At 39.5% G+C, this 12870-nt stretch overlaps 1 protein-coding gene across 1 annotated transcript in view; it reads right to left on the bottom strand.

Moving 5' to 3' along the window:
* COG2 (component of oligomeric golgi complex 2) overlaps positions 1 to 12576 on the bottom strand; it is a gene marked incomplete at its 5' end in the record, with an annotated part of 53175 nt that extends 40599 nt beyond the window's left edge. The window contains 2 exons of the mRNA XM_006874170.1: positions 9475 to 9599; positions 12397 to 12576. Of these exons, the coding sequence (XP_006874232.1) occupies positions 9475 to 9599; positions 12397 to 12576 (305 nt within the window). The remainder of the gene's footprint in view (positions 1 to 9474; positions 9600 to 12396) is intronic.
* Positions 12577 to 12870: the final 294 nt, after the last annotated feature.

Below are 12870 nucleotides of genomic sequence, written 5' to 3'. Positions count from 1 at the left end.
TTCAAAATGGTCAATGCCAGTCCATTTCAGCTCACTAACGCCTAAGATATTGATGTTTATGCCTTCCATTTCATTTTTGGCAACTTCCAATTGTCCCAGATTCATACTTCATACACTCCATGTTCCGATTTTCAATGGATGTTTACAGCTGTTTCTCTGCATACGGAGTTGTGTCCCATTAGCAAATGAAGGTCTCGTGGGCTTTTCTCCCACGGGCTTTATTCCATTCACATCATCACAGTCAACTCTACTTTGAGGAGGCAGCTCTTCCCCAGTTGCATTTTGAGTGCCTTCCAACCTGAGGGGCTCATTTTCTGGCACTATATCTGACAGTGTTGTCAGTGACTAAATATTCGGAATTAGTTCGTCACTCCTTCTTCCTAGTCTGTCTTCGTCTGGAAGCTCATCTCAAACCTGTCCACCATGGGTGAACCTGTTGGTATTTAAAATACCGGTGGCATAACTTCCAGAATCACAGCAACGCACAAGCCACCACAGTACGACAAACTGACCACGATTCCTCTGTGCCTGCTGCCTCTTCTTCCCTTCCATTCATATCAGGGTGGAAGGTGGTAGAAATGAAGGTCTGTCATTTTGGTTTGAGCTCACTAGATACTTAAACCATAATAAAAGCTATCAGCCACTCCTTGGAAACCCCATACAGGGTTGCTACAAGTCGGAACCTACTCAGTGACACTTTAACAACAACAACAATAAGGAACCTGGGGAAAGGAAGAACAAAGTGTGGATTTTAAACTACTATGTTCTGGTGTGGCATTGTAGGATTAAACACGGGATAGCTAGGTCTATTTGAACTTCAAGTCTGCAGTTCAAACTCATCAGCTTTTGTTGTTAAGTGCCGCCGAGTTGTTTCCAACTCATAGCAACGTCTGTATAGGGTTTCCCAAGGAGCGCTGGTTAGCTTGAACAGCCAACTTTGTGATACAAGCTGCCTTTGCGGTCCAGAGCATTAAACCACAGAGCCACACTGGGACTCACACAACATGGGCAAATGCTAAAACAAAGCTAGAGCTTTCTCACTCTCTGATCTCAAAGTCTACTACACAGCCACAGTGGTCAAAACAGCCTGGTCCTAGTACAACCAAAGATACATAGATCAGTGGAACAGAATATAGAACCCAGAAGTAAGTCCATTCACATATAGTCAGCTAATTGTTGACAAGGGCCAAAACTTGTTTTCTAGTATAGAGATGCTATGCAAATGGAAGAAGTGAGGAAGTAAAAGAGTGGGATGGAAAATTTAAGAGGCCAGCTAGAGAAGACAAGGTCAAATATAATAAAATGTGCAAAGACCTGAAGTAAGAAAACCAAAAGGGAAGAACATGCTCAGCATTTCTCAAGTTGACAGAACTGAAGGAAAAATATAAGCATATACTTGCAATATTGAAGGATTATATGCGCAAAATACTGAATGATGCAAAAAGCATCAAAAGAAGATGGAAGGAATTACAGAGTCACTGTACCAAAAAGAAATGGTCAATGTTCAACCATTTCAAGAGGTAGCAAATCATGAAGAGCCAATGATACTGAAGGAAGAAGTTTAAGGTGCATTGGCAAAGAACAAGGTATTGGGAATTGATGGAATATAAATTGAAATCTTTCAATCAACTACTGCAGCATTGGAGGCACTCACTCATCTGTTGTAAGAAACTTGGAAGACAGCTATCTGGCCAAATGACTGGAAGAGATCCATGTTTGTGCCCATTCCAAAGAGAGGTGATCCAACGGAATGCAGAAATCATTAGACAATAATCATTAATATCTCATGCAAGTAAAATTTTGCTAAAGATAATTTAAAAACTGCTGCAATCATAAATTGACAGAACTTCCAGAGGTTCAAGTCAGATTCAGATGAGGATGTGGAATGAGGGATATTATTGCTGATACAAGATGGATCTTGGCTGAAAGCAGAGAATACTAAAAACATGTTTCCCTGTGCTGTACTGTTTACACAAAGACTTTTGATTGTGTGAATCATTACAAACTATGGACAACATTACAGAGAATGAGTATTCTTGGAACACTTAACTGTACTCATGAGGAATCTGTACATAGACCAAGAGGCAGTTGTTTAAACAGAACCAGGGAACACCGAATGGTTTAAAATTAGGAAAGGTGTGTGCCAGGGTTATATTCTTTCACCATACTCATTCAATCTGTATGTTGAGCACATAATCTGAGAAGCAGGATTATATGAAGAAAAACATGGCATCAGGATTGGAGGAAGAGTCATTAACAATATGTGATATGCAGATGATACAACCTTACTTGCTGAAAGAGAAAATAACTTAAAAATACTTACTGATGAAAATCAGAGACCACAATATTCGGTATGGGTTGCATTTTCAATGTAAAGACACAAAAATCCTCACCACTAGACCAATAAACAACATCCATTATCAATGGAGAAAAGATTGAAGTTGCCAAAGACTTCATTTGGTTCAGCTCAACCATCAACACTCATAGAAGCAGCAGTCAAGAAATCAATTGACATATTGTGTTAGGCAAATCTGCTGCACAAGACCTTTTTAAAGTGTTGAAGAGTAAAGATGTCAGCTTGAAGACTAAGGTGAGCCTGACCCAAGCCATGCTATTTTCAATAACCTCATGTGTAATTGAATGTTGTTGTTAAGTGCCATCGAGTCGGTTCCAACCCATAGCGACCCTGTACAGGGTTTCTGAGGGTGTAAATCTTTACCGGAGTAGAAAGCCTCATCTTTCTCCCGTGGAGCGGCTGGTAGTTTCGAACTTAAGGTTCGCAGCCCGATTCGGAAAACCGTAGAATTGATGCATTTGCATTACACTGTGGGAGGAGAATATTAAAAGTACCATGGACTGCCAAAAGAACAAACCAATCTGTGTTGGAAGAAGTACAGCCAGAGTGCTCCCTGAAAGCCAGATGGCCAGACTTCGTCTCTCACACTTCAGACATATTACCAGGAGGGACCAGTCTCTGAAGAAGGATACCATGTTTGGTGAAGTGGAGGGTAGGAGAAAAAGAGGAAGACATCCAACGAATTGGATTGTCACAGTGGCACCAGCAATAGGCTTAAATGTAGCAACAGTTGTAAGGTTGGTGCAGGACCAGGTAGTGTTTTATTCTGTGGAGCATAGGGTTGCTATGAGTTGGTACCGACTCAGTGCCAGCTAACAACAATATACCTTTGCTGCACACACAACTATGTATGTGGTAGAGCATACAGCAGGTAAAATGAGGAAAACTTCTTAGATATTATCAAACATCTTAATGCAATGAGTTGCTGGGCCTGGGGTTCAGGACTATAGTCTCAGGCGACACCATGGTTAATTGGCATGACACCGTCCACAAAGACAATGTTATCCCTCCTACTCTGGTGAGTCGAGACTGGGATTTTAAAAGCTCATTATGAGCCAATGAAGGTTTTGCTGTTGGCCTCTCCGTGTGAGGAAGAACGAAGAGTGATGAGAACTGAAGAGGCTTGGAATCAGTTAGTCCAACAGACTAATGGAGCATGTGAACATCAGTGTCTATGGTCTGAGACCAGAAGGACTAGGTGGTAGTGCCAGGCAGCCAAATGCTTTGCAAGGGACCATGTTAGAAGTTCTTGGATAGAGTGAGAAAATGGGAAACAAAATTCAAAATCATAAAATGTCTGGACCTACTGGTCAGAAAAAGACTGGAGGAACTTAAGACTATGGCCCTTGACCACCCCGATCTGGAAAGCAACTTGCTCACCTGGCCCAATTTTCAGTCAAGAAGTAGCTAGGTATATAGGAAGACATCAATACTAGTAAGGTATGCTCACCATGGAATGGCCCATCATTCAAAATGAAAAGGGCAGCATTTGCCTAAGAACAAAGTTGAGTCTGGATGGGAAGGTGGATGGATGGAAAGAGGAAACACAGGGAGGAAGTGGGATAACTGTTGTTCCATGGAGGGGACTGCAATCATTGAGATGAAACAAAGTGTAAGATTTGTTCAAAGTAAAACTGATAATCTTGTCTGTAAACCTTCACTCAATTCACAAGAAAAAGATAATGGTATTTTCCCACTAACTTTTTGAAGCCCTCTCTTATTCCTGAGCTCTGGACGTGGTTATGAATCGTGCCGCGAACCACAAGATCAGCAGTTCGAAACTATCAGCTGTTTCAAGGGAGAAAGATGAGGCGTTCTGCTCCTGTAAAGATTTACAACCTCGGAAACCCTGTACAGGGTCGCTATGAGTTGGACCGACTCCACAGCTGATAACAGTAACAACATTCCTATATTTTACTCAAGATATTTTTTAAGAAAAATTTGAGACCAAATGCATGTATATTTCTTAAACCATAAAGATAAGCACCTTATTGACTTTCTCCCTCTTCTCTTTTGTTAGGTTTGCCAATGGTCTATCAATTTCGTTAATCCTTTCAAAGAACCAGCTTCTTGTCCTGTTGTTTCTTTCTATAGTTTTTCTGTTTTCTATCTCATTTATTTCTGCTCTAATCTTTTATTATTTCTTTTCTTTTGGTGGCTGTAGGTTCCCTCTGTTGGTCTGTTTCTAATTGTTGTAGATGTTATGTTAATATGTTAATTTTGGTTCTTTCTTCTTTTTGGATGTGTGCATTTATTGCAATAAATTGTCCTCTCAGAACCACTTTTACCGTGTCCCAAAGATTTTGGTATGTTGTGTTTTCATTCTCATTTGTTTCTAGGAACTTTGTGAATTCATGTTTGATTTCTTCTACTACCCAGTTGCTTTTCAGCAGGGTGTTATTCAGCTTCCATGTATTTGATTTTATTTCTTTAGTCTTCCTATTATTGTTGACTTCTAATTTGATAGCACTGTGGTCTGAGAAGATGCTTTGTAGTATTTTGATATTTGTAAATTTATGGAGATTTGTTTTGTGGCCTAAAACATTGTCTATTCTGAAGAATGTTCCATGTGCACTGGAAAAGAATGTGTATTATATGATTACACCGTTGTATTTGATTGATAGCTTTGGTGGATAAAGTATTCTTTGGGTTGAATGCTCTGTACACAACTATGAGGTCCACTTGGCTTATTGTGTTGTTTAGTTCTTCTGTGTCTTTGTCAAGTTTCTTTCTGGTTTTTCTATCCATTTTTGAAAGCAGTGTATTAAAATCACCCACTATTATTGTAGATTCATCTATTTCTTCTTTCAAATCTATTAGAGTTTGCTTTATATATTTTGGAGCTGTTTCACTGGGAGCATAGATATTTATTATGGTTATGTCATCTTGTTCAATTGTCCCTTTAAACATGACATACTGTCCATTTTTATCTATTATGCTGGTTTTTGCCTTAAAGTTTATTTTATCAGAGTTTAGTACTGCCACTCCTGTTCGTTTTTTATTGCAATTAGCTTGGTATATTTTTTTCATCCTTTCACTTTTAATCTGTTTTTGTCTCTGTGTGTGAGATGTGTCTCTTATATACAGTATTATTGAAGGATCTTGTTTTCTTATGCATTCTGCCACTCTCCGTCTCTTAATGGGTGCATTTAATCAATTTACATTCAGTGTAATTATCGATAGGTATTGATTAATTGCTGCTATTGTTTTTTTTGTGTGTGTGGTGTTGCTGCTTTCTTTGTTCTGTGTGTCCTTTGTTGAGTTCATGCTTTTTGTGTTCTTTCTTGTGAGTTTCCTCATAGTTTTAATGTTTCCATGTTCCTCTTGGATTTTTATTCTCTTGGTATGTTGCGAAGTGTTAATTTTCTTTGAGGTTACCTCATAGTCCATAAACTTTTCTCTCCATTTAGTATAGTCTATTTTACCCTGTAATCTACCTGACCTTCTCACCATCTGGATCTCTGTTCCTATGTGTTTACCTTCTTTTACATTGTACTTGTTTTGATCATAGACTGACCTCCCAGATTCTCTGAGTTTGTTCTTATAGTTTTGTTCTAGTATCGATTCTTCCTTCTGTCGACTTAATGCTGGGAGGTGCTGCCACGCACGTCAATCTCTGGTTGTTGTCTGTTCTTGTTGATTCTTAGTCCATAGAACTCCCTTTAGGATGCTTTGTAGTGCAGGGTTGGCTTTGGCAAAATCCCTTAGCTTCTGTTTATCCTGGAATGTTTTGATTACACTGTCATATTTGACTGATAGCTTTGCTGGATAAAGCATTCTTTGTTGGCATTTTTTTTTTTCTTTCAGGGTTTTATACATGTCTCCCCATTGCCTTCTGGCCTGCATGGTTTCTGCTGAGAGATCCGAGCTTAAATCTGACTTGCTTGCCTTTGTATATGACACTTCTGTTTTCCCTGGCTGCTTTCAGAAGTTTCTCCTTATCTTTGATTTTTGGAGAGCTTGATTATGGTATGTCTTGGTGATTTTCTTTTGGAGTCTATCCTTCCTGGGGTTCGTTGAGCTTCTTGAATGTTTATCTTTTCACTTTTCAGGATATTAAGAGATATTTTCTTCTAGCAGTTCTTTAAGTATTTGCTCTGTGGACTTGTGTGATTCTTCTTGTTCTGGAATGCCAATAATTGTTAAGCTATTCCTCTTCATGTTGTCCAACATGAATCTTACAGCATCTTCAGATTTTTTAATCCTTTTTTGTGTTTGCTCTTCTATCTAGTGGTATTGAGAGATTTGTCTTCCAGTTCACTGGTTCTGCCTTCCATCTCGTCTATTCTACTCCTTTGCCTTTTCAGAGTATTGTCTATTTCTGATATTCTGTTATTGATTGTTTGGACCTCTTTCTGTAGGTCTTGAATTGTTTCCAATGCTGTATCTATCTTATTTGATTGTTCCTGCAGCACTTTCCTGACTTCTTCCTTATTTTTCTGAACTCCATTGTAAAGTGTTTTGAAACATTTTATAATTATTTCTCTGAATTCCTTCTCAGGCATTTCCAAGGCTTGCCCTTCTTCCAGAATGGAGTCCAGGCCTACCTCTAGGTCATTTGTCTCAGATATTTTATCTTGTTTCTGGACATGTGCTGATATGGCCATCTGCTTTTGCTTCTTGGACATGTTTAGTGTTTATCTGTGGCCTTAAAACTCAACTGAGTATGTGTTTTGATATTTTTTTATGCTTTCTGATTGCTTCCAGGAAGATGTGATCAGGATGTGGGCTTCCCTTTTCACTCTTCTTATTACATAACTCAGAGTAACTTTCACAGGTGCTGTCTATTTCCCTGGTGTAAGGCAGTTGGTATTGGTTCTTGCCTGGGTTTTGGTGTTTTGTAGAGTGTGATTGTAGCTTGGCTATATGGCAGCAGTTGCTGACTCTTCTTGTGTAATATATGGAGAGAAAGAGCCCTCCAAAGGTACAAGGGGGAGCATAAAACAGCAAAACTGCACCAGCAAAAAAAAAAAAAACCAAGAGGAAAAAAAAAAGACAAAACCAAACAACAGCAACCACAAAAACTAGACTGAATTCTGCAGTCTATAATCACAGAAAAGGGAGAGTAGGGAGAGATGGAAAAAGAAACAAAAATCTGTAGCCTAATATGAGTATGACTTTAATGTCCTCTCTTCAGTTTCTTGCTTTCAAAGCTGACTGAGAGATTTCAAGATGCCAGTGTTGGTTTTTATTCTATACCTCAGACTTTAATTTAATTTTTGGCTTGTTTTGTTTTAAAACTCTTTCCCTCTTTACAGCCCTGTCCTGCCCTTTCCTGTATTAAAAAACAAACAAACAAAAAAACCGTTCAGGGCCTGCTCTTCGGTTGAGTATCTGTGCGCATGCGTGGCAGAAGACAGTGGTGAGGGTGGGGGGGTGTCCACTTGCTCAGGCTCCCCCTCTAGTCACCAGAATGGAGGTGCACAAACAGTGGTCATGCCAATGACCAGATATAAAAAAAAAAAGAAAATCAGAACAAAGCAAAACTGACAAAGTGTATTGTCAACCTTTGCTCCAAGGTTCCCGCGGCATTTTTCCATGGTGTGTCTGCTCCCCTGCTTGGTCTTGCTGTTTGGTCTTGCCCAAGATGTTGGCTCCAGGCATCTGAGCCCGGCGGATTCAGAAGTACGTGATTTCTTACTTCGGCTTCAAGTTCCAGTAGCTATAAGCCTTCAAACTTTTAAAATATTCCTAGCTCTGTGGTTCTGAGCTTTGGAGCTCTGCTCTGGATCCGTTTTACCTGGTATTCTGTAGTATGGCTTACAGCGAACCTCACTGTACCTCCACCCTACTGCCATCAAGCCCCGTCTCCTTGACTTTCTATCACCAAAAATAAAGTAATTTTTTTCCTTTTACAACCATTGATTAGGTTCTTGTTATCTATAAGATATGAAGCCCTGGTGTGGCGCTGCAGGATAATGCACCGGACCACTGGATTGGCAGTTTAAACTCACCAATGACTCCTTGGAAACCAACTCAATGGCACTTAATAAAACCAAAAATCTCTAAGACAATTCCAGGAGGTGGGGACAAAGAGAGTAGATTATGAAAGTGGTGACTGTATTATAAAAGAGAAATGATTCCTCTACAGAAGCAAAGGAACATACAATGAAATGTAGACATAGTATGAGGATTAAGTATGGTGTCTCTTGAAAGAAGCGGTATTTGAGCTGAAGCTTCTTGTGAAGTGGCAGGTCAACATGAAGGGAAAAGGAGTAAAGAAGGGCCACGAACGACAGTAAGGAAAACACAAAAGGACAAGGTGTGTTTGGAAATGACAAGGGGGACTTTATATCTTTAAGCACAAAATATTACAGCGTGAACATTCTAGAATGGAGATATTTTTAGCAGATTATGAAGGGTCTTAGATGCTACATCAAAACATCTAGCTTTTCATCTACAAGCAATAAGAAGCTGCTCAAGATTTCTTGAAAAAGCAGAGTCTATGAATCTTAAAATTCTGGATAAATGTGATTATATGCAGAATGGACTGGAGAGGGAAGAGACAGGGAGCTGGGTGAACAAGAAAGATCTTACTGTTCCGGAAGAAAGCACTAAAGGCCTGGGTTGGGGCAATGGCAATGGTGAGAGGTTAATGGGAACTCAAAGAAATGGAATAAAAGCAAGAGAAAATATTGGAGAAGACTTTAATCACCATTATCACAAAATTCGTTAAACTGAATTTATACTATGACATTAGAATAATATAAAGAAAAGAATTTTGATTTTCAAACCTGATTTAGCAAAAAGTGTACAGAACCCACCAGTAAGGGCGTTGGATTCAATCTTAGTATCATGCCTTTCAGTTTCCTCCTCTATAAAATGGGCTGTAGCACTGTGTTAGCTCTCAGTGGGAAGGAACACAGGGACCTGGTACATTGCAGCGTGCTCTCCAGCGCCGTTATGTGCGCAGCTGTAATCATCAACACAAACGTAGGCTCTAAGCACTGTTGTTGTGAAGTCTGTCAAGTCGGTTCTGACTCACAGTGAACATGTCTAGGGTTCCCAAGGAGCAGTTGGTGGGTGGGAACTCCTGAACTTGTGGTATGCAGTCCAGTGTGCTGACCCTATAGCACCATGCCAGGAGTCCGGATTCTCAGCAGAGTGGATTATATTACCTTGAGATGGTTCCTCCTGTGACTTCTCGAAGGAGGCGGCAATGATGAGGAACAAAATCCAGAAGTTTATCATATATGATCTGAAGGCCATTTGGATGAGACTGAACAAACGGTTCTATAATCACCTATGAAAAGGAATATCAGTTTTTACACACTTTAGGAGAAGTATGAACTATACTAGTATACACTAGAGAAAAGAACGAAAATCTTCTTCCTCATGCTCCTCCCCTGCCAAAATGGCAAGTTTTCTAGAGCAGCAAGGTAAATAGTAAACTACAATCATAACTAAGGAGCTCTGGTAGCGTAGTGGTTATGAGTCAGGCTGCTAACCCAAAGGTCAGCAGTTTGAAACTACCAGCCGTTTCACAGGAGAAAGATGAGGCTTTCTGCTCCTGTAAAGAATTACGCCTCGGAAATCCTGTACAGGGTCGATCTGAGTCAGAACTGACTCCACAGCATACTACCACCACTAGTAACTAGTTCCTAGAATTACAAGGCACAGTTTTGATCTTGGAGTAGAAACAGGCTAGATGACAGAGTCAGAAGTTGATGAACCAGACTCATCTGCATTCCTCCTGAATGGAAATAAAAGATTCTAATTAAACACATGATTTCACATGCAAGAACTCATGACTGTCTCTACCTTCACCTTTTCTTCTTTCCTCATGCATATTAGGGGATAGCTTAAAAAGGAAAAAGATGGAAGAAAATACATTTCTTCTTTTTTTTATTTATTTATTTATTTTTGTGTGTGTGATAAGGCTGATAGACAAAAGGGTATATCACAAGATGATAAGCACACAAGTTTAAATGAAATGTGGCCACGAACTGCTAACTGCAAGGTAGGTGGTTCAAACCTACCAGCTGCGCCTCAGAAACTTTATACAGAGTTGTTATGAATCAGAACTGACTTGATGGCACCTAATTACATGGATTATTTAATATGCCACTTAAACATCAAATATTCTTTAATTTAGCACTCTAGATTCAGTCCAGTGGAGTGGAGGGAAAGGCATAACTTAGTAACAAAATATTTGCACGTATTTATAAAGTGCACAATTTTCTTTTTTTTAAAAGTTTTTATTGTGAACTGAGTGACAATTTACATAAGAGAACATTGGTTTTATACCATAGTTTCAATGCAATGATTGCAATCTCCTCTGTGCATCATCATTCAACAGTATTTGCTTCTATTCCCTGTGTTGTTTTTTTTGGGGGGTGGGGTGGGGAGGTGTATACAAAACCACTTAGGAATATATAATAGCATAATTGTCTTTTTCACCCTGATTGAGACAGCTACAAACTGTAACAGATACAAGAAGACGGAATTGACAGGTACATCTTTTTTGGAGGGGTGGAGGAGTATTTTTATTTATTTTGATTACCCCCTTTTGATCAGAATTCTTGCACAGACTCTTTGCTCAGTAACAGTAGTCAAGCATTATCTAGTTCTGGTCTCATGAAAAAGGAGACAGTTGTTCATGGAGCTGATCAACTACACAGTCTTGCCTCCTCCTGACAGCCCTTCTTCCCATGGTACTACAGGGGAACAGAAACCAACTATTGTGCCTTGGATGGCTTGCAAACTTTGAAGACTCCAGCAACTATGCATCAAATTAAGAGGCAGAACAGAAGCACTAAACACATTCTGACCCTAATTAACTGGGATGTCCCAGGAAAATACGACCCTACATCCCCACATCAAGAAACCAACCAAATCCCAGGAGGTTTCTGGTTGCACCTAAGCAGACTCAGCATTTTTTTTTTTTTTAAGTCACTGCTGTAAATATATCTATCATACAACTTTTTCCGGGTATACAACTTACTGACAGCAGTTTAACAGCTGGTCAGCCCTACCCTTAGTCAACAATTTCCATCATCAATAACCACCCCTTTTCTTTCCCTTCCTGGTAACCACTAATAAGTAATGTCTTACAATGCTGACCCTTTTCTGATTGACTTATTTCATTCAGCCCAGCTGACCAGCTCTACCCATAGTGTAGCAAGGTCATTTATTCTTAGTAACCCTAATAAAGCTGACAGAATTATTAACATTAATCCCTGTTTTCATTTTTATCAGTGGGATTCAATTTTCTCCTAAAAAAAAACATAAACTGTTATTAAGAAGTCATGCTGATTATCAGTTTTGAACGGACTGACTAGAAACAACAGTCTCAGTGGCTCTGTCACTGCTGTCAGTGTGACCTTGACAGAGCTGTCACTAGTGTATGCCAGAGATGCTCAAACATCGGCAATTGCATATGGCACAACCTAGATTCTGGCTGTCACATTCAGAATTAAGGTAGTATTCGTCATTTCATTTATTAAAGTCTTTCATCTTTGAATATTTAACCCCCTGGCAAACTCCATATTTTTCAAGATCTTAAATATCACCTAGACTTTTGGTATACCACTGGCTTCTGTCCCAATACACTTTGCTATATTCACAGAATTCTTTGTGCACACACTCCACTGAGACTCATAGATAAGTAGTCTAGGACTTTTTAAAAACAACTACTTAGGCATAATGTACATGTTGTTGTTGTTAAGTGCCACTGAGTCGATTCCGACTCACAGTGACCCTGTATAGGGTTTCTGAGAAGCAACTGGTGGGTTTGAACTATTGATTTTGCAGTTCAAACCAACCTTGTGGTCTAGTGCCTGATCCTGCAGTGCCCCACCAGGACGTCATAATGTACATACTTAGCCCAGTAAAATATCTAAGACATACTATGTCGTGGTTAAGAGCTGCGGCATCGGTTCCGATCTGTAGTGATGCTGCACAGGGTTTCCTAGGAGCAGCTGGTGGGTTTGAACCACCAACCTTGTGGTTCACAGTCCACAGCACCACAACAGGAAGTCTAAAATATAGTAGTATGCTCTATAAAAGTTTGCTGAATGAAGGCTGTGAGGTGCACATACCTCGTCTATATATGGTTTCACTAGGACTTGACCCACTAATGCCTCCGCATCCCGCGTCTTGTCGATGGTTGCGTAAGTCCACAAGCAGTGTCGTATTATGTCGACATTGGAAGTCTGCAGGCCTTCTAACAGAAGACCTTTCAGGGACTGCTGTAACATGGCTGTAATGCCAGCTATACGCTGCAAGAAGAAACAGACACATCAAGAAAGCTCAAGTTGGAACAATTTCTAAAATTAAAAATTCATATATGTATATACATAATAAGTCTCTTGCCTCAATAGAAGTCACTATACACAAAATTTAGCCGTTAGTAATTCCTGGAGAGTAACAAATCTGTTTAATAATAAATCTCAATGTTATCAGAGTTAGAAAGAACTACTGAATGAGGAAAAAAATTGTTTTCCTCTTAAGCCTAAAGAAACTTTGATTATCACATCATTGATTTAAAGTCCAGTCAAAGAACTTGTTGTTGT

The sequence above is a fragment of the Chrysochloris asiatica genome, unplaced genomic scaffold (genome assembly GCF_000296735.1).
Source record: "Chrysochloris asiatica unplaced genomic scaffold, ChrAsi1.0 scaffold00265, whole genome shotgun sequence".
Taxonomy (NCBI): domain Eukaryota; kingdom Metazoa; phylum Chordata; class Mammalia; order Afrosoricida; family Chrysochloridae; genus Chrysochloris; species Chrysochloris asiatica.
This window is presented reverse-complemented; position numbering and strand designations above follow the sequence as displayed.